Source organism: Paramormyrops kingsleyae, chromosome 6 (assembly GCF_048594095.1).
Source record: "Paramormyrops kingsleyae isolate MSU_618 chromosome 6, PKINGS_0.4, whole genome shotgun sequence".
Lineage (NCBI taxonomy): Eukaryota > Metazoa > Chordata > Actinopteri > Osteoglossiformes > Mormyridae > Paramormyrops > Paramormyrops kingsleyae.
This window is the reverse complement of record NC_132802.1, coordinates 24,225,189-24,248,160: the sequence shown is the minus strand read 5'-3', so window position 1 is coordinate 24,248,160 and position 22,972 is coordinate 24,225,189. Positions and strand designations below refer to the sequence as shown.

At 41.5% G+C, this 22,972-nt stretch overlaps 1 protein-coding gene across 1 annotated transcript in view; it reads left to right on the top strand.

Moving 5' to 3' along the window:
• uba7 (ubiquitin-like modifier activating enzyme 7) overlaps positions 1–22,972 on the top strand; it is a 50,849-nt gene that overhangs the window by 2,561 nt on the left and 25,316 nt on the right. The window contains exons 2-21 of the mRNA XM_023805588.2: positions 318–486; positions 1,029–1,163; positions 1,531–1,637; positions 1,945–2,035; positions 2,396–2,522; positions 2,620–2,717; positions 2,839–2,985; positions 3,130–3,294; positions 3,701–3,817; positions 5,586–5,666; positions 6,319–6,474; positions 7,087–7,252; positions 8,454–8,650; positions 10,178–10,242; positions 12,328–12,523; positions 15,320–15,394; positions 15,969–16,158; positions 16,242–16,333; positions 17,175–17,267; positions 18,820–19,014. Of these exons, the coding sequence (XP_023661356.1) occupies positions 318–486; positions 1,029–1,163; positions 1,531–1,637; positions 1,945–2,035; positions 2,396–2,522; positions 2,620–2,717; positions 2,839–2,985; positions 3,130–3,294; positions 3,701–3,817; positions 5,586–5,666; positions 6,319–6,474; positions 7,087–7,252; positions 8,454–8,650; positions 10,178–10,242; positions 12,328–12,523; positions 15,320–15,394; positions 15,969–16,158; positions 16,242–16,333; positions 17,175–17,267; positions 18,820–19,014 (2,662 nt within the window). The remainder of the gene's footprint in view (positions 1–317; positions 487–1,028; positions 1,164–1,530; positions 1,638–1,944; positions 2,036–2,395; positions 2,523–2,619; positions 2,718–2,838; positions 2,986–3,129; positions 3,295–3,700; positions 3,818–5,585; positions 5,667–6,318; positions 6,475–7,086; positions 7,253–8,453; positions 8,651–10,177; positions 10,243–12,327; positions 12,524–15,319; positions 15,395–15,968; positions 16,159–16,241; positions 16,334–17,174; positions 17,268–18,819; positions 19,015–22,972) is intronic.

Genomic DNA, 22,972 nt, shown 5'->3' with positions numbered 1-22,972 from the left:
TTATATGTTCTTTTATTATGAGTTTGTAAAGGAATAAAGACAAACATGAAGCCAGTCTGTGCTGGGGGGATTCAAATCCCGTCCCTGCTCTTAGAATTTGCACGTTCCTCATACATTGTGTGTTTCTTCTTTGTTTTCTGGTTTCCTCAGTCCAAAGACAACCAGTTTGGTAAATTAGTGCCTCTAACTTCACCATAGTAGTGGATAAGCCTTTGTCAGATGGATGAATAATAATAGTACTATGTACTGCAATACTATGCGTTACACACTATGCAGGAAACTCATCATATTTTTTTCCAACACTGGCAATTTCTAAGGTACGTCTTGGGCCATGATGCAATGAGTCGCATGAAATCCGCCAATGTCCTCATCTCGGGGATGGGGGGACTTGGAGTGGAGATAGCCAAGAATGTGATTCTGGCTGGGGTCAAGTCCGTCACCATTCAGGATGAGGGTGTCGCAGAGTGGGAAGACCTGTCTGCACAGGTAATGAACTGGAACGCCTGATGCAGCATGGCATTGTAAGGGTAAGGGTGAGGTCCATTGTAATGGAGAAAGTGAGATCATCCAGATCCTGGTTTGGAACAATCCAAATTCCTACTCATATCCTCTCAAATTGATTCAAGATATAAATAATTTTACTCTTAATTGCAATTCCTTTTGTGCTGCCATATACCTTACGTTCAGCATAAAGCAACCAGTATGTCACCTTTCACTATTATGTGATATGTCATAATTTTGATTTGTCCAACATACATCCATTTAAAAAAAATTATATATAGTAATATTACACAATTATAATATTTCATATGCACACATGCAGTGATTTCATATTTCATAATGTCTGTTATTAATGTATATTGAAGCTGTTATGGTATGTTAGCATGTTAATGAATATTTACATGCTTCTAATGAATGTCCTATCAATACATTATGAAGGTGCAGTTAATTTGAAGCGTTACCTTATAGTTAGTATCTAGGTCTGTCTCAGGCTTATCGCCCCTGTTTTATCCTGCTTTTTTCTGCAGTTCTATCTAGATGAATCTAGTCTGGGGCTGAACAGGGCCCAGTGTTCACTGCCCAAACTGTCAAAGCTCAACACATATGTAAGAGTGTCTGACTACACTGGTCCACTCACTGAGGATTTTCTGACCCAGTTCCAGGTAATTTATTCATGGAATCTCAATTCTTTGTGAAACTGTTTGGAACTGAAAACAAACTAAAATTGCTCACAATCACCAAGGAGTTTTTTTTTTTTTAAGTTTTTTTTCTTAGTTTTTTGCAGCTATCTTTTAGGTATATAGTTGTGTGTTTTTTGATGTTTAGTCCTCTAAAGATACATGCAAACATATGGAATTGTGGAAATATGATTTGATTAATACCTTTTTTTCCAATTTTCAATAATATGTACTTTTCAGCATTATCTACTAAGTTTAAGAACTTCTCGAATGTCTGTAAAGTGAAACTAAAAGTGTTAGGATTCATATAAGCAATATAATTGTGTGAGTGGTGTCTGGGTTTGTTTCACAGGTGATTGTTCTTACAAACTCCTCTCTGGATGAGCAGATAAAATTAGGGACATTCTGTCACTCCAATGACACCCAGTTCATCTTAGCTGATACCAAAGGACTTTGTGGGTAAGGACAGAATAGCAGCATTTCCTGCTGGATATGTTTAGCAGGTTTTTTTTTAAGAAGCACTTTTCTCAGTTTTAATACTGCAGGGTCCTACAGGCCCTAGAATTATGGCCACCATACTACTGACTGCCATGTTTTCAAATCAGTCAACAAGTGTTCTTGTGGTGAAATATTCCATCTTGTGACCATGTGGTTCTAATCCTGGTGGTGGAGGTTATAATTTTTAGCAATCTAAATTGCTGTTCCTAAAGATGCCTGAAAAACAAGGTATGTTGAAGGTACAGGAACAGCTTGTGTTGAATTTCAGGCAACTCTTCTGTGATTTTGGAGAAGAATTTGAAGTCACTGATTGTAATGGCGAAACACCTGTATACACCATGATCTCTCATATTGACAAGGTAACATTGCATTGCATATGATTCAATAAATATACAACTACACAAATTATTTTAGTTTAAAATTATTTCTTCCTCAATCTTCCTGGTTTGCTTGAATAATGCGTGTGCAAACTTCTTCCAATAAAATGAATAACTATTGTAGGCAAAATGTGTGTTTTAATGTACTGAAACCTTTTACAATAACAGGTTGAATTCCTAATTTACAAAAGCAAGATATTTTTTTTTTAAAAGTTTCAGAATCGTAAATCATTTATTCATATATGCATAATAATCATTTAACTCCATCTATTCATCCATGGATCGACTTGTTATTTAATCCCATAGGCTGCATCTCTGGTTTATAACCCTCTGTCTTTTAAGGCAAATCCTGGCATAGTTACATGTACAGAGAAACACAGATTTGAAGATGTAGAAAAAGTCACATTTTCTGATGTGCGTGGCATGACGGAGCTCAACAGCTGCGGACCAGTGGAAATTAAAGTCTTGAGTAAGTTATGAACTCAGAGGATATGAGGAAATATGTAGAGTAACGATGGTGATACTGAACACAAGCAATTGATCATCTTTTATTCCCATGGCTACAGATCCTTACAGCTTCAGTATTTGTGACACCTTGCACTTCTCGGAATATGAAAAGGGTGGAGTTGCCACTGAGGTCAAAAAGTCAAAGACATTTACTTTTGTAAGTAACTAACTTTTCAAATAAGCATAAAATGTCTAACACTGTGTTAAATTCTGTATATTCCAGTAACATTACAGTTCTGAGAAGTGATCTCGTTCATTGACATTTGTCTATTCAACAGAAACCCATCAAGGAGGCTCTAGCCAACCCTCAGATTATGACCACAGACTTTGGAAAAGAAAACAAACATAAAACCCTTCATTTGGCCTTCCAAGCTTTGCATGGCTTTGTGAAGAGCACAGGAAGGTTGCCCAAAACAAGAAACAAGGTCAGGTGCAGTGATCAGTGAACTACTTTCTGCTATTCACTAATTCTTTAGACAGTTATAGTGTGAAGATCTTATGTCTGGTGTCTACTATGCTTTGCTCTGGCTTGCTCCAATTTCAAATACAGTTTTCACTACTTCCTGCAGGAAGATGCAGAAATGTTGGTCTCTATGGTGAGGGAACTGAACAGGGATGGCAGGCTGGAGAAGCTGGATGAAGACATCATCCAAAAACTGGCCCTCACTGCCCGGGGAAATCTGGGACCGATCAATGCTTTCATTGGGGGTCTTGCTTCCCAAGAGGTGATGAAGGTGAGATCAGTTTTCCTGATGAATATGATTTCATATTAAGTGCATATTTGGGTGACTTTACCTCGATAGATATATCATGCACATGTTGTTCTGGATCCATTGTACAAAACAGAATTTATGGAAGAATTGTGGTTTACCTGTGACAGGTTTAGCACAGTGTTTCCCAACCCAGTCCTAGGGAAACCCCAGAGCTATAGGACAGTCCACGTTTTTGCTCCCTCCTAGCTCCCAGCCAATCAGGAACACCGACTCCCTGGTACAGGTGTGCTGGGAGCTTAAAGGAAGCAAAAACATGGACTGTCCTATAGGTGCCCCGAGGACTGGATTGGGAAACACTGGTTTAGCGCACCTCTTGATACAGCACATCCTCCTGTTCCCCTTCTAACAACACTTTCGTGATGGGTAGGCATGCAGCGGAAAGTTCACTCCTCTGCAGCAATGGCTGTACTTTGATGCCCTTGAATGTCTGCCAGAGGAAGATGTGGAAGAAGGAATGCTGCTGACTCAGGAGGACTGTGCAGCAGTGAGATATACTCTCCTTGACTTTTACCAATATTATATACACAGATTAGTCAAAACATTATGACCACACCCACAGGAAGTGAATAATGCTGATTATCTCGTAAAAACAGTGCGTATCAAGGTCTGGGATATATTACATGGTAAACTAACATTTGGTACTCGTAGTTGACATGTTGAATGCAGAAGAAATGGACAGGGGCGAAAATATGAGTGACTTTGACAAGAGCCAAATCGTTCATGTCAGAGCTGAAAGAAGGAGACTTGTGGAGTGCTGGCAGTCAGCCGTGGGGAATACATGCTGAGTGTGCTCAGAGGATGGATAAACCGCAATCCGCCGACAGGATGCTCAGTGGCCAAGACTTGACAATACGACAATGAACGAAGGCTACCCTACCTGGTTTGAACCAAGAGCAGTGCGACTGTGGCACAAATGGCTTATAAGTTTAATGATGGTTATGGGTGTGTCACAGTACACAGGGCATCAAGCCCTGCTGCATATGGGACTGTTGGTGCGTTCGATTATTTCTCTCCAAGTCGGAACTCGGATGAAAACGTAACGATACGTCACGAAAAATATCACTTCCCGTCGGAAACATGCCCCTTTTATGACGTTGAACTCGGACAAGATTTTGTTGTCCGAGTTGCCCCCGTGACGTAATTTCAACATGGCGACTTGGTTTGTTTGTAGTTTGTTTACCGTTCAAAAAAAGAATATCGCTATGAATGTACTAAAATATTTTATAAAGCTTTTAATGTGGTTTGACTAGTTCGTGTTTCTTGTTTGTCTCTCGGAAAAATCTCCATTTTCTCTATTTGGAAAACTCCAAACCTGCTAAAATATAAAGCAACAACACACAGCAACGTGTTCATGGAGGCAGCCATGTTTGTTCCGAGATGTGGGTAGCTCGAACGGGAGATTGTCGGACGTGATGTCACTCAACTCGGAATTTCCGAGTTCTGAGAGAAAAATGAATGCACCATGTGAAGGCACAGATCGGATTTGCTGGGCCAACACATTCCACAAACGCTTGACATGTTCATCCATCCACAAGATGCGAATTATAGTCATCTGACCAAGCCACCTTCTTGCATTGATCTAAGGTCCAGATCCCTAGATCCAACGCTTACATGTATGCACTTCCGACAGTGGACTGGAGCGGGTTTACCTATCCTTATGGGGACATAATGTCCCCATAACGTGATAAATATCTGTTTTTTTTTTCCCTTATGGGTACCGGTTTCCTGGTCCCCATAAGGGAAAACTCTATTTTATAAAAATCGGTGACTGCTATGAAAAAACTAAAAATGCAAAAACTCTTGTATTTTGCTTGGTTACTTATGGTTATGGTTAGGGCAGGGTGGAGGTTAAGGTTGTCATAGTTAGCGTTAGCATTTTTCCCATTGAAATTAATGAGCGGTCCCCATAAGGATATGTATACCCTACATGTGTGGGCTGGCAAGGGCCCTCTAACCACGTCCCATACAATTAACATTATTTGCTTCATGTGGGGGAGGTCATAATATTTTGACTCATCGGTGTGTGTGTGTGTGTGTGTGTGTGTGTGTCTGTGTTTGTGTGTGTGTGTCTGTCTGTGTGTGTGTGTCAGTGTCATAGTATTTTTTTCCTGTGCAATTACAGGCATTACATGTTAATTTATAGGTCAATATTATTGTATTTGTCATAATTAGTGTTGCAGTTTGTGTTTGTTGTTTGATATTTGTGCAAGAATTCACCTGTGTAAAATATTTAATCCTCATATTGCCTCCAGAGAAAGAGTCGCTATGATGGACAGATCACTGTGTTTGGAAAGGCTTTCCAGGAGAAGCTTGGTGTACAGAATTACTTCCTGGTGAGTGTACCAGCATAGACCGTCCAGAGGAGGGCACTCTCAGAATTACATTTCAGTCAGGCTTGGAAACCACGTGAAGCTTAATTTAGAAATTTTCAACTTTTTTGAAATATTCAGACATAAAACATAATCTTGGCTGATATAAATCACAGGAAACGAAAAGGGCACCAATTCAGGTGGCATTTCCTGTGATGTTTAGAGTGTGTAATAAATAGCTGAGATTCTGTAGTGTTCATGGTCATTGACTTTGTGGCTGATACTGTAAAGATTGTGTGTTTAGCACGAAATAATATTCCAAAACCAGATTTAGTTGCAGTATCTCTTCAAAAAATCTTTTAAATTAAAGCAATTGCTTTCTATGGTATGCGTACTTGTTCATGGAAACTCATTGGAACGCACATGGAAACAACCTTGATTCTGTTATATAAGCTGTTGATAAACTCCACTAGTTATACATAAATTGAACTTTTTATGATTCAAAATGTGAAAAAAACACTTTTTATGAATAAAAGCTGATTGGATTATAAAGATATGAAAAATGAATTTTGACTGATTCTCTAAATTCAGTCTTTTTTATGTATCTATTTGTATGCAAGACATAATAGTGTGGCACACATACAGTGATGACAATTGTTAATGGCAATTTGTTTAGGTTGGAGCTGGTGCTATTGGCTGTGAGCTTCTGAAGCACTTTGCTCTGATTGGCTTGGGTGCTGGAGAGGGTGGGTCCATTACTGTGACTGACATGGACTCAATAGAGAGGTCAAATCTGAATCGACAGTTTCTCTTCAGATCAGAAGACATTGGGGTAAGCAAAAGCACACTTATTTGTGTTCTTCCCATTTCACACATGTGGAGACCATCTATATTGACTTCTGGGTATATTATCTTACACTGTACAACTTCATTGTTCTAACCTATAAAATAAACATTGTTGCTTTGCTTCCTTTAACTACAAAGCTGTGTGTCAGACTCAGGTATAATGCAGAGTGTTTTCACAATAGCAGTCTATGTCTATGGGGTCTTTATAAGCCATCCCCTTAAGAGGGGATACTAAAGCTGGCCCACAGTGGGCAATGGCACAAAATGGTACTTTCATATCTGTTTTAACTAGGTAATAGTAATAATAACATACCCCTACCTACCACTAAGGACACTGAGGTAAAGTCCTCAGTATTTTTTCTGCAACTCCAATAACCACGATCCATTACAGGGCACCCCTAGGACAGGATAATGCTTTTGACCTCGGTATTTTAAAAATCTGGCTGCGGCCCAGAATAATAATAATAATTTATAGTGAAAACTACACGTTTTGCCTCTGGAAAGTCTTCTCCCCATTTATTTCTACTTTCTCTTTTCTCTTCGCCTTTGTCCTCCACAATGCTCCCCCCCCCCCCCCCCCCCCCCCCACCTTGGCCAGGGTTTGAAGTCTGTGGTTGCGAAGCAGGCTGTCAAAAAGATGAACCCATCTGTTAACATCACAGCTCATCAAAACCGCGTGGATCCAGACAGCGAGCAGATCTATGGAGACCAGTTTTTCTCGGGTCTGCATGGGGTGGTGGCAGCAGTGGACAGCATAGAAGCCAGTCAGTAGCTCCCATGTCGGGCTTCTACTTCCATGTTTGAAATTTGAGGGTTTCACTGTCGGATGGCAGAGTGACCTTACGCTAAATCCCCCCTGTGAGATCTTGGTGTGGAGCTTGCATGTTCTCCCCATATCACACACGTCCCTCAGGTTTGCTGGTTTTCCCCTACAGTCTAAAGCCATGACGTTCGGGTAGGTCGCTCATAGTGAATGTGTGTGCATGTGCCCTGTAATGGACTGGCATCCTATATACAATGTAAGTGGTAAGAAGAACGACGGATGGGATTCTCTGTGGTACTGTAGCTCCATACATTTTTGTTATTCTTATGGAGCTGACTTGGAGTGCAATGCGTTGGCCCAGACATATTCTGGAATAATAAGGAATAAACTGGCTAGTGTCAAATATGTTAATAGAGGTGCATAGTTCACATTCAGATAATCAAAATCCAGACCAGGTTTTTGTTTCAACCAACCATTTGAGTTTGCTCATAATGTTACTGTGTTACTGACTTTATGCTCAGCTGGTTGGTTGAAACAAAACCTTGATCTGGATTTTTGCTTTCTGGATTCAAACTATCCACCTCTGGAAATGTAATTATTTCATTTTAGTTTGCCTGCTGTATGCCTCTTTGACATTACTGTCTGGATGCAGAACTACATTACACTGATAAATGAACTTTACTAATCAAATCTATAAGAGAAATGTGTTTTTTTATTTTTATGTTTTTCATTTAAACAAGTGCGCTGCATGGCATATATTTACTTTCAGTTATCTTTGGAAGATTAACTTCCCATTGTAATGTGTCCGTAGATTTCCGCAAAGTGAAAGAAGGCAGAAAACTGCCAGAATATCTGCAAATACCTTGTTATTTCTTAACTTGCTTTGAATCGGTTGATAAGGTTTTATAAGACAATAGTCCGTCATCCACTGGTCCAGTACCAGGGATCCTAGAGCCTGTTCCAGCCCGGAATATCCTGGACGGGATGCCAGACCATCACAGGGTACATGCCTTGGGCATTTTAGATATGTTTATTAACTTATCATCTTTGGACTGTATGAGGAAATCCTGCAGAAAACAACAGAAAAAAAAATCTGTTACATAGTAACATTAATACACATGGATGTAATTCATTAATAATGATATGTCAAAGTCATGGGCAGAGGTAGTGAATGCGCTGGCCTTTCCTGACTGACCCTGCAGGAGTCTATCTGGACAAACGTTGCCTCCAGTATCAGAAGCCCATGCTGGAAGGGGGCACGCTGGGATGCAAAGGCCACACTATGGTTGCGGTGCCCTTTCTGACGGATTCCTATGGACCTGGCACGTCCAGTTCTGAGAAAGCCATCCCCCTATGTACCCTGAAGAACTTCCCATATCGCATTGAGCATACCTTGCAGGTGAGGCCTGACATAAATCTTCTGCCCTGTTTATGTCGCTCTTTTAATGGCACACACACGGGTGCACGCTCGCTCCTTCACACTCTGCCCTCTCACCTCTGTTCCTGTTTCCTGTCAGCACCAGTTGAAAAACAGACCAGCTCTTTCTCTTCCTTTCAGCTGGTTCAGGGTTTCTGAGCCTGTGGGATCAAGGGCATGGTGTGTTACTGTGTTTCACTGCAGCGTGATGGTGTGTTACTGTGTTTCACTGCAGTGTGATGGTGTGTTACTGTGTTTCACTGCAGTGTGATGGTGTGTTACTGTGTTTCACTGCAGTGTATTCAATCCTGACAAGTGCTTCTCTGTGATATTTGTTTGCATGTCAGCATTTTCTGGTTCTGAGGCTCTTGAATAACTCCCTCTCCCCCAACCCGCCCCCACAACTTCTCAGCCCAGCATAAAGGTGGGCAAAGGCTTAGAGTAGGGGGCTTCCACATGGAGCCAGCTGTCCTGCAGGTGTTGTCTGTCAACTGAACAGGAGCACTAACATTAACCTGGGATCATCACTGTGTGCGACAGATAGGGAGAGACAGAGAGAGAGGGAGCAAGATACCAAGGAAAATGCCATCGATGCTCATCAGTCATTCAACATTTAATTACGATTAATAATTCATTTCACTATAGTAAATGAGTTAACTTTCTTTGTTTGTATTCATACAAAAAATGCACAAGTGAGAAGTGAGATGAATATCGCCTCTAAGCATTACGTTACATTTCCTTTTATTTAGTGGAGCCCTTTGCCCAAAGCAATGTACAAGTGCACAATACAAATATATGGCTGTCAAGAAGTCAATTAGGTATAAGTGCAGCTAGGCTGAACTTCCAGTGAATGCCCAGGTACAAGTGAAAGCAGCACTGGAGCAAGAGCTATACAGCAAAGCAAGCACCTGATAAGGTAGCTAATTCAACCAGCAGACAAAGATATTAAGAGCATTCAGGGATGGCAGTGCCCCATACTGTATGTTATTAGAGGTCTTTCTGGAATATATGGGTCTTGAGACATGTTTTTATAGTAGAGAGAATGAAAACTGCGCACGTATAGCAGAGGTGACGTTCCAATCCGCAGCCATGCAGGCGTAAACCACCACGTAAACCACCGCCCTTAGCACGTAAACCACCCACCCTTAGCACGTAAACCACCCACCCTTAGCACGTAAACCACCGCCCTTAGCACGTAAACCACCCACCCTTAGCACGTAAACCACCACGTAAACCACCAACCCACCCTTAGCTATTTCTGTGTCTGCCTCCGCATACAAAACCATTCCGTGACTGCATGTCTGATGACAGCTAGGAGAATACGCTTTAGTTTCTGACAGTGCTGTTCCCGAGTAAAGCCGTAGCATGATTTCTAAAATGCCTGCATTCCCTCTGTAATGTGTTTGCCAAACGCAGACTTGTATGGAAGTACTAGTGAGAGGACTCAGCAAGGCCTGAGCTCAGTGAGGAAGCTGCTTCATATGCTGATTGCTTTCTCTGTCATTCCAGTGGGCCAGAAATGAATTTGAAGGAACATTTAAGCAAGAGGCTGAACATGTAAACCAGTACTTGATGTAAGTCCCTCATTTTACTAACTTATACATTTTAATCAGTATTATGCACCCCGCAAAACATCCCTTACATCTACGGTATATATCCTGACCCATATCTCCTCATGCAGCGCTGTACCCTGTCATTCTATGTAATCCCAAATACTGTTTACTCCAAGTCCCCTATACCCGGGTGCTTTAAACCAAAGCTTGTGTTTTTGATGCTGCCTGTAGACCCTGGAGTTAACCAGGACAAAGCTGCAAATTGTGCATTCGTAGAAACCCCTGTTCTTGTTAAGATCATTGCTTACTGTCTTTATGATTTATTTGCTCGTGCATGGGCAGCTTTTTAAGCGTATTTATAAGTGTATATAAACTTTGTGGATATGATTCAAAAATCTAATTATTTTGTAAGGTTCTGATTAGCTTCTTATTCATGGTTGGCTGCTTTATGACCAATGGAAACGGTGATCTCACAGAAAAGGATCTTGCTCTGAGACAGCAGAAGAGTGCATATTGGTAACAAATGGAAATACCACATACATCAGTGTTTCTCAAACCGACCCCCAGACGGTCCACGTTTCTGCTCCCTCCCAGCGCCCAGGGAACTGGGAGATACCAAAAATGTGGACCATGTGGGGGTCCCCCAAGGAGTGGTTTGAGAAACACTGACATACATGACCTGTAGCTTCACTTAAATTTAGCATAAGTACAATATGTAAATAATCTGTGAATTATTTAAATAAGTAGTACAAAATATTTGATATATAGGCATTTAATTTTTCAGACAGATGACAGCCTGCCTCATCTTCCGTCTTTCAATAGTCCCACCTCAGAGTGCAGAGGAACGCTCCAGAATGAAAAACTTTCTGGGCAACTGGATATTTTACAGATTAAAATTTTTTTTAAAAGTTCCCTGTTGCATTAAGTTGGGCCAGAAACAAATGTACGCTCATCTTCCCTCAATGAAAATGATTTATTGGTATAAGAAAAGAGGCTGTTTCCTCGTACAAGTGGAAGCAAGCTTGAGATGAAGGGATTTGTTTGGCATGAGCCAGATGTCTGCTCCGCCATTTCCTGTTTAGGTCCCCTCCTTATAAACATTTGCAGATAACTTTTTTACGTTTGCTCAGCCGTTGTTTAAAATAAGGGTAACAGTGTTTACAGAGGAAGCTCCAGAGCAGCACAGGAACCAGAGCTACGTGTGAGGCAGGCAGATACGGCAGAGGGAGGAACGCCCACCAGCCCGGCACACTGCTGACTTCCTCCCAGTCAGAGGCCTCTGTGCAGGTCACCTGACCCTAGCGGCACAGAATGCAATTAGGCAGTTCAGTCCGTGCTTTTTATGGATTTTCCATTCGGGATGGATGTGAGAGGAATAAATCAAGCTGAGCTGGTGCTGCAGAAACATCCAAGTTTCTAGGTCCTCATCCAAGTCTCTTTCAGCCTCTGAAAAGTCTCATCCAACAGCAGGACTTTTCAGATTTTTTTTTACCAGTGTTTTAAACAGCCTAAGATTTAAACAATGATGCTGCAGAGACTTTGTATCCTTCCCTGCAGAGGAAGCTGAACCAGCAGCAAGTATTTTTACTCAAGAGTCTGAAAGTCCATCGCCCCCTTTCAGTTCAGCAGATATTTATCACATGCCGGACTCTGTCATTTTCCACCCGATACTTCAGTCACTGTAGCTTTTTGCTCAATAATACTGACTGAGGCACCAGTCATGCCTACTTATATTCCGAGTGAGGTCGTGTCATTCTATTATTGTTGTTAAATGTTGTATAAACTCTCTGCCTCCTATATTCAATTTCCTTCGTGCATTTGGAAAGACCCAAATGTCTGACCGGTTTCTAGGTCTTCATGGGTCCATCGGCTTTTGCCGCTATTCTAGCGAGAAATTCCGGTGCTAATGATGTTTCTCCCAATGATCTCAGTCCCATCGGGTGTAAATGGCTGTGTTGGTGTAAGAGGAATTTGAGGGGAGTTTTGCTATAACATTCAGAGGCTGTCCGGAAATGGAGCAACTTCCATCCATGGGAGACTTCGGGCCACGACTCAGGGACAAGTAGCAAAAGGCCGACTGACCAGCCTTCCTCTTCTGCCCTGTAGTGATGATGGATTCCTGCAGCACACTTTAGGCCGGGGGGAGGCAGAGGCGCTAGACATCCTGTCAGAGGTGTCTGCCAGCGTAGGGAGACGGCGGCCGGCTACCTGGGAAGACTGTGTGGGCTGGGCCCGGTGCCTGTGGGAGACCCTTTTTAACAACAACATCAGCCAACTGCTGCATTGTTTCCCCCCAGACCAGGTAACTTTACATTGTGAATTAAAACACTGTCCATGTCTCTGTACTGCAGTGAATCACTCAAGGTGACACCCATCAGGTGGTGCTATTGTCATCCTGGACTTGAAAAAAATGTTTTTGTATTTTCCCGTTTTACAAAGGCGTATCAATACAGAAGTTTTCCGGTATATATTCTGATTTTGTTTCTGTAAATATTTCTACGTCTGACTGAACAAGACTAAAGAAATTACACAAATTGTAGATCTGTTATCTAATCCCAATTAGTCTAGGCCATGGGGCAATACTCCTGTTCAGTTTTTGTCATCAAAAGCCACCTCAGATGCAGACAGGCTTCCTGTCATATCATGCATTTTTTTATGATAGGAAATAAAAAGGCAATTCCAGGTATGAATTCTTTTTCAAAGAATGCGGGGAAAGGTACGATATTGGGTAATACAGTATTCAAAAGAATGCAGTGTGGACGTAAGGCTGGGGGGATTAGTGACCTTGTCTTGTAACCATGAGAAGAAAGTAGTTTTGACACAACTATTGAGTTCTCCGAGTATCCTAGGTTCACACTTTGTGATAACCATTTATCCATAAGTTGTTGAAAAGCTTCTATATATTCTAGTGTTACTTTTTAAATTGTCCTATTCAAAAACAAAAAATTTGTGATAATATTATGATTCTTCTGAATATTACCAGGACTGGTAAGTCAGGTGTACTGGGGAAAGGTAACATTGTTTCTTTGTGACGTGGTTTTGCTCTGAAAGGTCAGTGTGCAGATGCTCCCTCCCATTTGGTTACTAGGGAGGTTTCATCACTCCTTTGGATTGATTGATTGGTTTTAAAATCTCAGCATAGAAATACATCATATGGACAAAAGTATTGGGACACTTTTATAACATCCCATTCTAAATCCATCAATATGGAGTTGGTTTCCCCTTTGCAGCTTCCACTCTTCTAGGAAGGCTTTCCACAAGATTTTGGAGTGTGTCTCTGGGATTTTTTGTCCATTCATCCAGAAGAGGATTTGTGAGGTCGGGCACTGATGTTGTACTTAAAGGTCTGGCTCACAATCTCCGTTCTAGTTCATCAAAAAGATGTCCAATGGGGTTGAGGTCGGGGCTCTATGTGGGTCAATCAAGTTCTTCCACACCAAACTCAAGCAACCATGTCTGTGCACTGGGGTACATTCATGCTGGAACACTAAAGGACCTTCCCCAAACTGTTCCCACAAAGTTGGAAGCATAGAATTGATCAAAATGTCTTGATATGCTGAAGCATTGAGTTCCCTTCACTGGAACCCCTGAAAAACATCACCATACCATTATCCCATCTCCACCGAATTGGCACAATACAGTCAGGCAAGTAACGTTCTCCTGGAAACCGGCAAACCCAGGCTCATCCATGAGATTGGCAGACAGAGAAGTGTGATTCATCACTCCACAGAACACATTTCCACTGCTCCAGAGTCCAGTGACGGCATGCTCTACGCCACTCCATCCGCCGCTTGGCTTGCGTGCAGCTGCTCGGCCATGGAAGCCCATTTCATGAAGCTCCTAGTGCACAGTTTCTGCCAGGGGACGTTTGGAACTCTGTAGTTATTGAGTCAACAAAGTGTTGGCGACTTTCGTACTTACGTACTAGCGCACCTCAGCACTCAGTGACCCTGCTCTGTCACACAGTAGGGTTGTCTACCATTTCATGGCTGAGTTTCTGTTGTTCCTAAGCACTTCCAGTTTGCAATAATGCCACTTACTGTTGGAATATCTAATAGAGAAGAAATATCACAAAACTGACTTATTGCAAAGCTGACATCCTATGACAGTACCATGCTTGAATTCACTGAGCTTTTCAGAATGATCTGTTCTTTCACAGATGTTTGTACACCTGACTGCATGGCCAGGTGCTTGATTTTATACACCTGAGGCAATGGGTTTGAATGAAACACCTGAATTCAATGATTGAGAGGTGCGTCCCAATACCTTTGTCCATATCGTGCATGGTCATCTGGGGGCATTGGTCCAAAAGTTGTTGATGCCAGATAGCTGGAAACTATCATGTGTGGGTGTGTCCTGTGATATGCTGCTACATATGCCTTTCTGGTAATTCTATGTCCGCATTACATCAGGGAATACTGGATTCCTAAATGGATGAGCCAGAATGCAGAGCCCTAATATGGAAAATAAAAATGTTTTTGGTAATTTCTCAGATCAAAAGCACAAAAAACCTGAAGCAAAATGTACAAATTTTACTCAGAAAAAGATGGGTACTTGAGGTACTGGTTGGTACAGTGCAGCGTAAGGGTGTGAAAAACAGACAATGCACATGTACCTGTAATGGCTTCAGGAACAGACACAAGCCAGCTGTTTGCTGGGGGGCTCTAGTTTCTGTGTTTATACACAGAAATTCTATACTTATATACAGTGTATACAAATAGAGCAATATAAACTTAACAGCTGACATCTTGCCATCTGTGCTTCAGTGTCCCACTGTGGGGGTTGGGGGGGGGGGGGAGTGAGGCTTATTTGAGGCATCTCTGGGGCTTTTTGGAAAGTTGTAGTGTCAGGTAGATCAAAGCCCTGGCTGACATCTGGTACTGTGATGTGGATCTGCTCTTTTTCTCGTCAGGAGACAAACTGTTACTAAACACCAGCGTATGTAACACACCCTTACTTTTGAGCCTGGAGAGGACATTCACAGTTATCAGATTTGCTGTGCTGAACTCATGTTTTCAAGATGTAGATTACTTGTGAAATTCTCACATTTTCTTATGTAGAGATAAAATATATATAAAGTTTGGTTTCCCCCCATCAGACGACAACGTCCGGACTGCCTTTCTGGTATGGTGAAAAGAGATGTCCCCATCCCTTAACCTTTGAACCAAACAATGTAAGTTTCATGTCCTTTCATTTCTCCATACATTTCATTGCTTCTATCCCGGTTAGCTAAGAGCCCTCGGAATCATGTTTATAATGTTAACAATTTACAATCTTGGTGTTTTCAGGTATTATTATTGCCTGCTGGATGGATAACATGAATGACTGGGGTCCACATGGACTTTGAGGGGAATTGATGTATAGATTATATATTATCACTCCAAACAAGAAAATAATATTTCCTAATTAGATGCAGTAATGCGGGTGTTTTGTTTCTATTTGTTTTATTATCAGCAATAGGCCCCCCAGGGTTGGGGGTCTAAATCCTGTCCACATTCCTTCAGTTTGTAGTTCCTATGATCTTTCCATGTGACATGGAGATTGTGCTGCAGTCTTATCTATGATTACCTGACATCCTGCCCCAGGATACCTTAAATAGCCTCCATCTCTCTACCCTGTACCATATAATTAGCTGCAAGATGGATGACTGTATACATAGAGGTTGTTTTATAATATTTGCTATGTATTGTTTCACTTGGTTTGCATATTTCAAAATGAGAAATATACTCTTTGTCTTTGTTTTACAGGTGACTCATATGGACTATATTGTAGCAGCAGCTAACCTGTATGCCCAGACCTATAATATCAATGGATGTCAAGACCTTGATGCCATTAAGAAAGTCCTGCAGGGTGTCAAGGTGCCATCTTTCACTCCTAAGGCCGATGCAAAAATCCACGTCACTGAGGAGGAAATGGAGAAGGACAGAGGAAATGTTGGTAAGAAGAAGCAGACATCTAAGCATTCTTCATGTTGTGGCATTAGTACACACGCCTGACAATCTGCATTCACTGTCTTGCAGACACAGTCCGCCTGGAGGAGCTGCAGAGGGAGCTGGCCGACCGTCCAAAGAAAGTCTCAGAGCTCCTGATGAAGCCCATTGAGTTTGAGAAGGTGACAACATCCTCACACTTGATGCCGTCATAACAAACTGGTCATTAAATGAGTGCTGTGAGGGGTTCTACATGGAAGTCTATAAGGCTCAAGCATGGCTGGTTTTCTTGGACTGTAGTAACCCTGTAACTTCAGTCACCATTGCAGGATCACAGATACGCCCTGTTTTCTGTGTTCCCGAACCCCGTACACAAGCAAAGCAGGCTAAGAACAGAAAAAGAAATGAAAAGACAGATTACTTCTACATAGCAAGAGGAGGTTCACTGAATTGTTTGCCTTTGGAAGTGCACTTTGTGTAGCACCACGAGTCGCACACACCAGTGTATGTAGTGATGGGCTCACAGTGTGCTTAGGTCATAATGCTGGGCTTTGTCTCCCAAAGATTGTGAGGAGATGCTCAAATGATGTTTGTGGGTTTGAGGCAATGAAGTCAGAGGCAGAATATCGCGTATCACTTTTGCTGTGAGTCAGACATGCGTGATCATCCCCCAGCTATCCTTCTAGCAGCTGTGTGCTAACTACCTGCCCAGGTGATACAGTAAGTATGTCAAGCGATTCTATGGGCATCAAATTGCTCGAACAGATTACTGAACAAGCCCGTTGGCTAGATATGAGCAACATCCCCCTCCTCAGCCTTTGAAGTTTGGTATTTCTGCACTGTGACATCATATTATTTTTATGCTCTTCAAAATGGAATTTGGACTTTAGTCACAATGTAACTCATTTCCTTGAAGCATGTACATAGCCACCAATGATGCCAATATTGTAACGTAAACAATGATAAAAACAATTAAAAAAAATTTAATCCTAACCTTCCCTTTAAATGCATCCTTGAATACAGGATGATGACACAAACTTCCACATGGACTTCATCGTTGCAGCCTCCAACCTGAGAGCTGAGAACTATGACATCCCCCCCGCCGACCGGCTCAAGGTGAGAATGTGCTATTGTCGTCGGCTAGACTGGCTGTGGGGTCGGTTATACACATGAGGTCAGGGGAGCGTAATGCTAACATTACAGTCTGGGGGCCGATACTGGCAGATACTGTTTTCTTTGCCCCCCCCCCCCCCATCACAATGCCCCCTCACCCCCCGCCCACCCATCCATCCATTAGGGTTTGCATAGCAACGTGCCCCTGCCCTCTGGCAGCTGTGCTGCTTGAATGAGGCATGCCCCTCGTCAACAAGTCAAAACGAACCGCAGCACTCCAAGGTGTGTTACCTGAGCCACAAGTCGGATAGTCAGGCAGGTGGGGGTGGGACTGGATTCTGCAGTGCCAGGAAAGTTTGTTTTAGTTTAGGGCAAAGGTTAATACTCTGCATATATATGTATTATGTGAAACTGATTTTTTTCAGTTGCATTTCCAGCTGTTTCCCGCTTTGATTCTCTCTGTATATCTATTTTTGTCTTAATAACATACGCTTTACATTAACTACACCTTCATAGTACATTCATTATGCATTCATAGAACATTCAGTGTACCTTCATAATGAATTCATAATGCATTCATAAAACATCCATAAGAAACCTGTAAGTATACCTGATAACTCTTTAAGTAAGGCCATGTTTTTTGTAATTTATAAACACATATAACAAATAATAATGCATTCATATAGCATTATAAACATGGCTATAAATATTTATCAAAAGGCACAATGCATTATCACCATGTTTATTATGCATTATGAAAGCTTTTTGAAGCTCTCATCTATAATGCACTATAGGTACCTTTATAATGCATTATAAATTATAATGGTCAGTATAAGTATTAAGGATGCTTTGTACTGCATTATAAAGGTACCTATAGTGCATTAAAGATAAGAGCTTCATGAGGCAGCCATAATGCATAATAAACATGGCTATAATATGTTATTCCTTTTTATAAATATTTATAGCCATGTTTATAATGGCTAAATGAAAGTGTTTATAAATTAGTAAAAACATGGCCTCAAGAAAAGTGGGACCACATACCTTATATACCTTAAGTTATATACCTTAGCAGCTTTAATATACATTAATAATATGTGTTATTATCATATAATGCTTGATATTAATGTACATTATAGCTGTTAAGGCATACAGGTAAACAGTGCAGGTTTTTTGCATGTGTAAGAACACAATGGAAAGAAATAATTGATGCATTGTAAATTGCAGCATATATTTTGTTTATCAGGTTTCCTTATACTGGGAAAGGATACTTGACAGTAGAAAATTTAAAAAAGAGAAACAGGAGAAACTGAACCTCAAAAATCTGGCTGTCTTCAAGTCACCTGTTTTAAAAACCTCTATCAAGTTCAGCTTCTTTAATAAAATGACAAATGTCCTGCTCTCAAGTGGATAATCTAAGACCCCTGAATGGCTTTTGACTTATAACAATGAATCATGTTTTATGTAATCTTTCATTATTGGGGGAATAATCCTTGATGAGCACTTCTGGATTTAGCCCCTGAAGCAGCTTAACCACCATGGTACCTGACGCCCACAGAGCAAGCTGATCGCCGGGAGAATCATCCCAGCTATCGCCACCACTACGGCCGCTGTGGCCGGGCTGATGTGCCTGGAGCTCTACAAGCTGGTCTGTGGCCATTCGGAAATGAAGTCGTACCGCTGTGCCTACATCAACCAGGCAGTGGACCAGCAGTGCATCCTGCACATGCCCTCGCTACCCAGGAGGTTCAAGGTAAGTCTGCAGAAGCATGTTAGTAGGGGGTGGGCATGAATCTGTACACGAAGGTGCAAGATTCAATTCTCTAAATTCACCAGATTTGCACTGCCTTATTGTCTTTTGCACAAAGTATTTAATTTCGTTTAATTTTATTTTTAAAACTTGTATCTGTCTTGCTTGTCTGTCTTGGGTGTCTGTCTTGCTTGTTGTTGTTAATGCACTCACAGTGGAGTCTGAGAGTAATGTAATCTGTGTCCTGTACATACGGCACAATTGACAATGAAGACTTTTGACTTAGACTTCACTTGACTTTTCGTCACTAGGCTTTGTACATGACATGCAAAGTCTGGGATAGCAGCCCCATGAGTGGTGCAAACAAAACACAGGACAGGACAAGACATGTGACATTTAACAATATATTAAAATACAGAATAGTGAGTAAGTCAATATGTGCAGAACATCTACACTAGGCTTTGATTCTCTTTGATACTGTTGCTGTTATGTATAGGCAGAACTTTGCAAGCTCTATTTTCTGTTTTAGAGAGCAATAGTGAGAGATATGAACAAACAAGAGACAGGAAGATAATCTGTGTTAAACACTCACTGACCCAAGCCTGGAGTAGGAACACAAAGGAAGTTGAATCAGATCTTTGCTACTACAGGCAGCTTGGGGGAAGATCAGGAGAGATAAACGTAGACTCCTACAGAAGCTCTGCATTTTCTTCTAAAAGAAATTCTTTCAAAGAATTCCTCATACAGCACTAAGATTGCTGAGAAAAAGACATATGACCTTTGACCTCTGCCAAGGGCCAGAACTACTGCACACTCTGTAGGTCCTAGATTTTAGAGGAGCAGCATAGATGGATAGAGAAATTCCACCCAATCAGAATGATTCAAATTGCCTCACACTATAATATAACATTAATTTGGAAAAAGCTATTCTTTTTCCATTACATTTTCTGTGTTTCACGAGGAAATCTGTTTATGGCAGGGGTGGCCAATCTTATCCACAAAGGGCCGGTGTGTATGCGGGTTTTCTCTGCAGCTCCCTAATTATATCACTAATTAGAGGACTGATTGGCTGAGGAGTCCTCACACCTGGGTTTGAACAGCTGACCTACAGGTTATCCCAAAAACCTGCATACACACCGGCCCTTTGCAGATAAGATTGGCTACTCCTGGTTTATTGGTTTGTGAGATATGGTCCAGTGATCTTCCATTTTTGGAAGAAGTTGCCCTGCAGTCAAAGAAAAGTTTGGTAACACTTTACTTGATGGAGCACAAGTAACTTCATTAGTTACTACTCAAATACAAATCATGAACAAATATATTAACTGCATGAAATACATGAACCGTTGATTAATGATGAACGAACATGGAATCAGTACAGAACTAACACTTAGTTTCTGAGTAATTATTACATAGTGAGAGTGCACTACTCCATTATTTATGCCCCTCAAATAAAGTGTTACCCTGACCATGTTATTATCCATCCATCCATCCATCCATCCATCCATTACTTATCCAGTACAGGCTGACAGGGGCTATGCTATAGTCTGTGGCTCTGCAGACTACGAGTCTGTGCCGATGTCCTGAAAGCTGCTGTCTCAAATTCCGGGTGCCAGACAAATAGCTGACCTTTCGCTCTGACACTAAGCTTTTCTCTCCTGTACCTGTGTGCGTCTGGCTCATAGTGTGGTAAGATGGGTCATGAGAAGTCTGAACTTTGTTATTCTTGCTACCAGCACAATGAAAATACATGTATCCCATTCTATTTATGCAAACCCAGCCGTAGAGGCTGTCCGGTTTGTCAGTTTTCATTCAATAGATAATTATTTTCAGCCCTGGAGCTGTGTTAAATGTATTGTAATTTTATTTTAAAATATTCCCTACTTGTCAATTATTAATTTATCATTTCCCTCTTCATTGTTAAATAAATTAGACTGTTTTTCCCCCTAGGTAAGAAAGTACAGATTATTTTTGTCTTTCTTGAGATAAAATATATCTTCAGCTCTTCATGCATGTGTGCTCTCACTATTAGTAACATGTGTGCTGTATTCACGTAATATTTGTACCTATTATACTATGGGACGTGGTATGTAGTCCTCAGATCTGATTGGAGGATAGCCGGCCTATCAGAATGAGGGGGCAGGCACAGCCCCAGAACTGCGCACAGGACACAGGCAGTAGCCGAACCCGCTGGCTACACAATGATTTTGTACCATTCCAAATGTCATCACCCTCCCCACAGCGTCGCACATTCTTCTGACCATCTGGGCACCTTCTTTTGTCCTGATGTGTCCCATGTCCACTCAGATGTTTGGTCTCTTGCAGGTTTTGGCTACATGCTAATGGAAGTCATTCTTGTGTCCCTGAGCTTTGATGTGCGTAATGTGCAAGCAGGATGTGCCAAGGGGGGGGGGGGGGGGTATATGTGTGAGGGCTCTGATTTTGTTAGCAGGAAAGTTATAGAGACTTTTTTTGACAAAAAGCTTTATTTGTTGAAATGTGTGCAGCTCGTGAGGAAAAAGTGTTAATCATAGTATTATGAAGCTGTTCTTCCAAGACTGTGCTCAGATTTTCCAGCTCACAGTGGCTTTGTTTCCTGTGTGAGAAGCTGTGTTTTCTGTAGCACGTCGAGCTGTGGCCCAGCTTGTAACCTGAGCCGCAGTGTTTCAGAGTTTTCTCTGTCGATTAGATTCCTGGGGGGGAAAAGGGACCTCTTGCTGTCGGGGGCACCTGGGCTTTGACAGGTACCCGAGGTGACAGACCTGCATATCAATTGCATGACCTCATTAGTCTTGCACCAAACCAGCAAGCTGACCTCACCAAGTTGCCACGGTGTCCTCATTACAGGGGCATGATTCGTAAAATGTTGATGTAATCTTCATATCAAGACTATTTCATATGAAACCCTGGGGTCTACTGGAGGTTGCCAGATGAGGATTTTTCTTAATGTCTTAAGATGTTGTTTTCTTTAACTCCAGAACTGAAGAAGGATTCCTTCCATTGAAACCAGGGCATAGCTGAACAAATATTACTGCAGGCAAAGTTGGTATGGTTAGGTATACAATTACACTGACCGCAAAACCCCACAGATTACCTGATCTACTCTTGTTTAATTGAGTTAAGAACTCATTTATTTGCTGTAGACGCTTGCTTTAGTGTTACCCTTCGTGGGCAATGCCACAGGCTTTCCCTTATTGGAAAAACATGAACAGTAGATTTACTCGTGATGGTTAATGTACTGTGCATAGGTACATGTATATGCAATGAACTTACAGGAATGGCTGCATGACGCCATACTGTTTATCTCTATACCGATTTATGGTGGGGGGTCACAATAAACAGCCCATTCCTACAAAATTCCTATCCAACATAATTTATGACACTGATCTTATTTCTGATTTACATTTTGTTTATTTAGTGGGTGCTTTTTATCCAAAGTGACACTGTTTGAAATAGCAGGGTCAGCCGGTCCCAGGACCAGTGGGGACCCATCAGTGGGATGACTCTGCTGACCCTGGGACCCCCCAGCCCACTGAGCCACACACCATCCTTGTACCACTTATTAATATTTTATTTATTTACATGAAAAAGACACACTACTTAAAGGAGAATTGCCAGGGTTTCATGGTGGAATGTGACATAATTGTGGAAAGTGCCAAGCTTTGTCCCTGGAAAGTGTAGGATCTGCTTTAGTCACTGTTTATAAACACTGAAGGCGTCACTGTCATTTTATATATATTTTTTTTTCCAGCAGACTAAATTTCCTTGAGGATTACAGGAGATTTTATCAAGATGCTTTTGAAAGTGTCAACAGCTGCAGCCGTTGAATCTCACTTAAACTATTAACTACTGAAGGCTTTCTTCAAACTGGAAAAACAAATATTCAGGGTGAAAATTCACTTGTTTATAGCTCTGCTGCATTGTTGACGGTAACTTTTTTCAAAGGCCCTGATTAGTAATAATC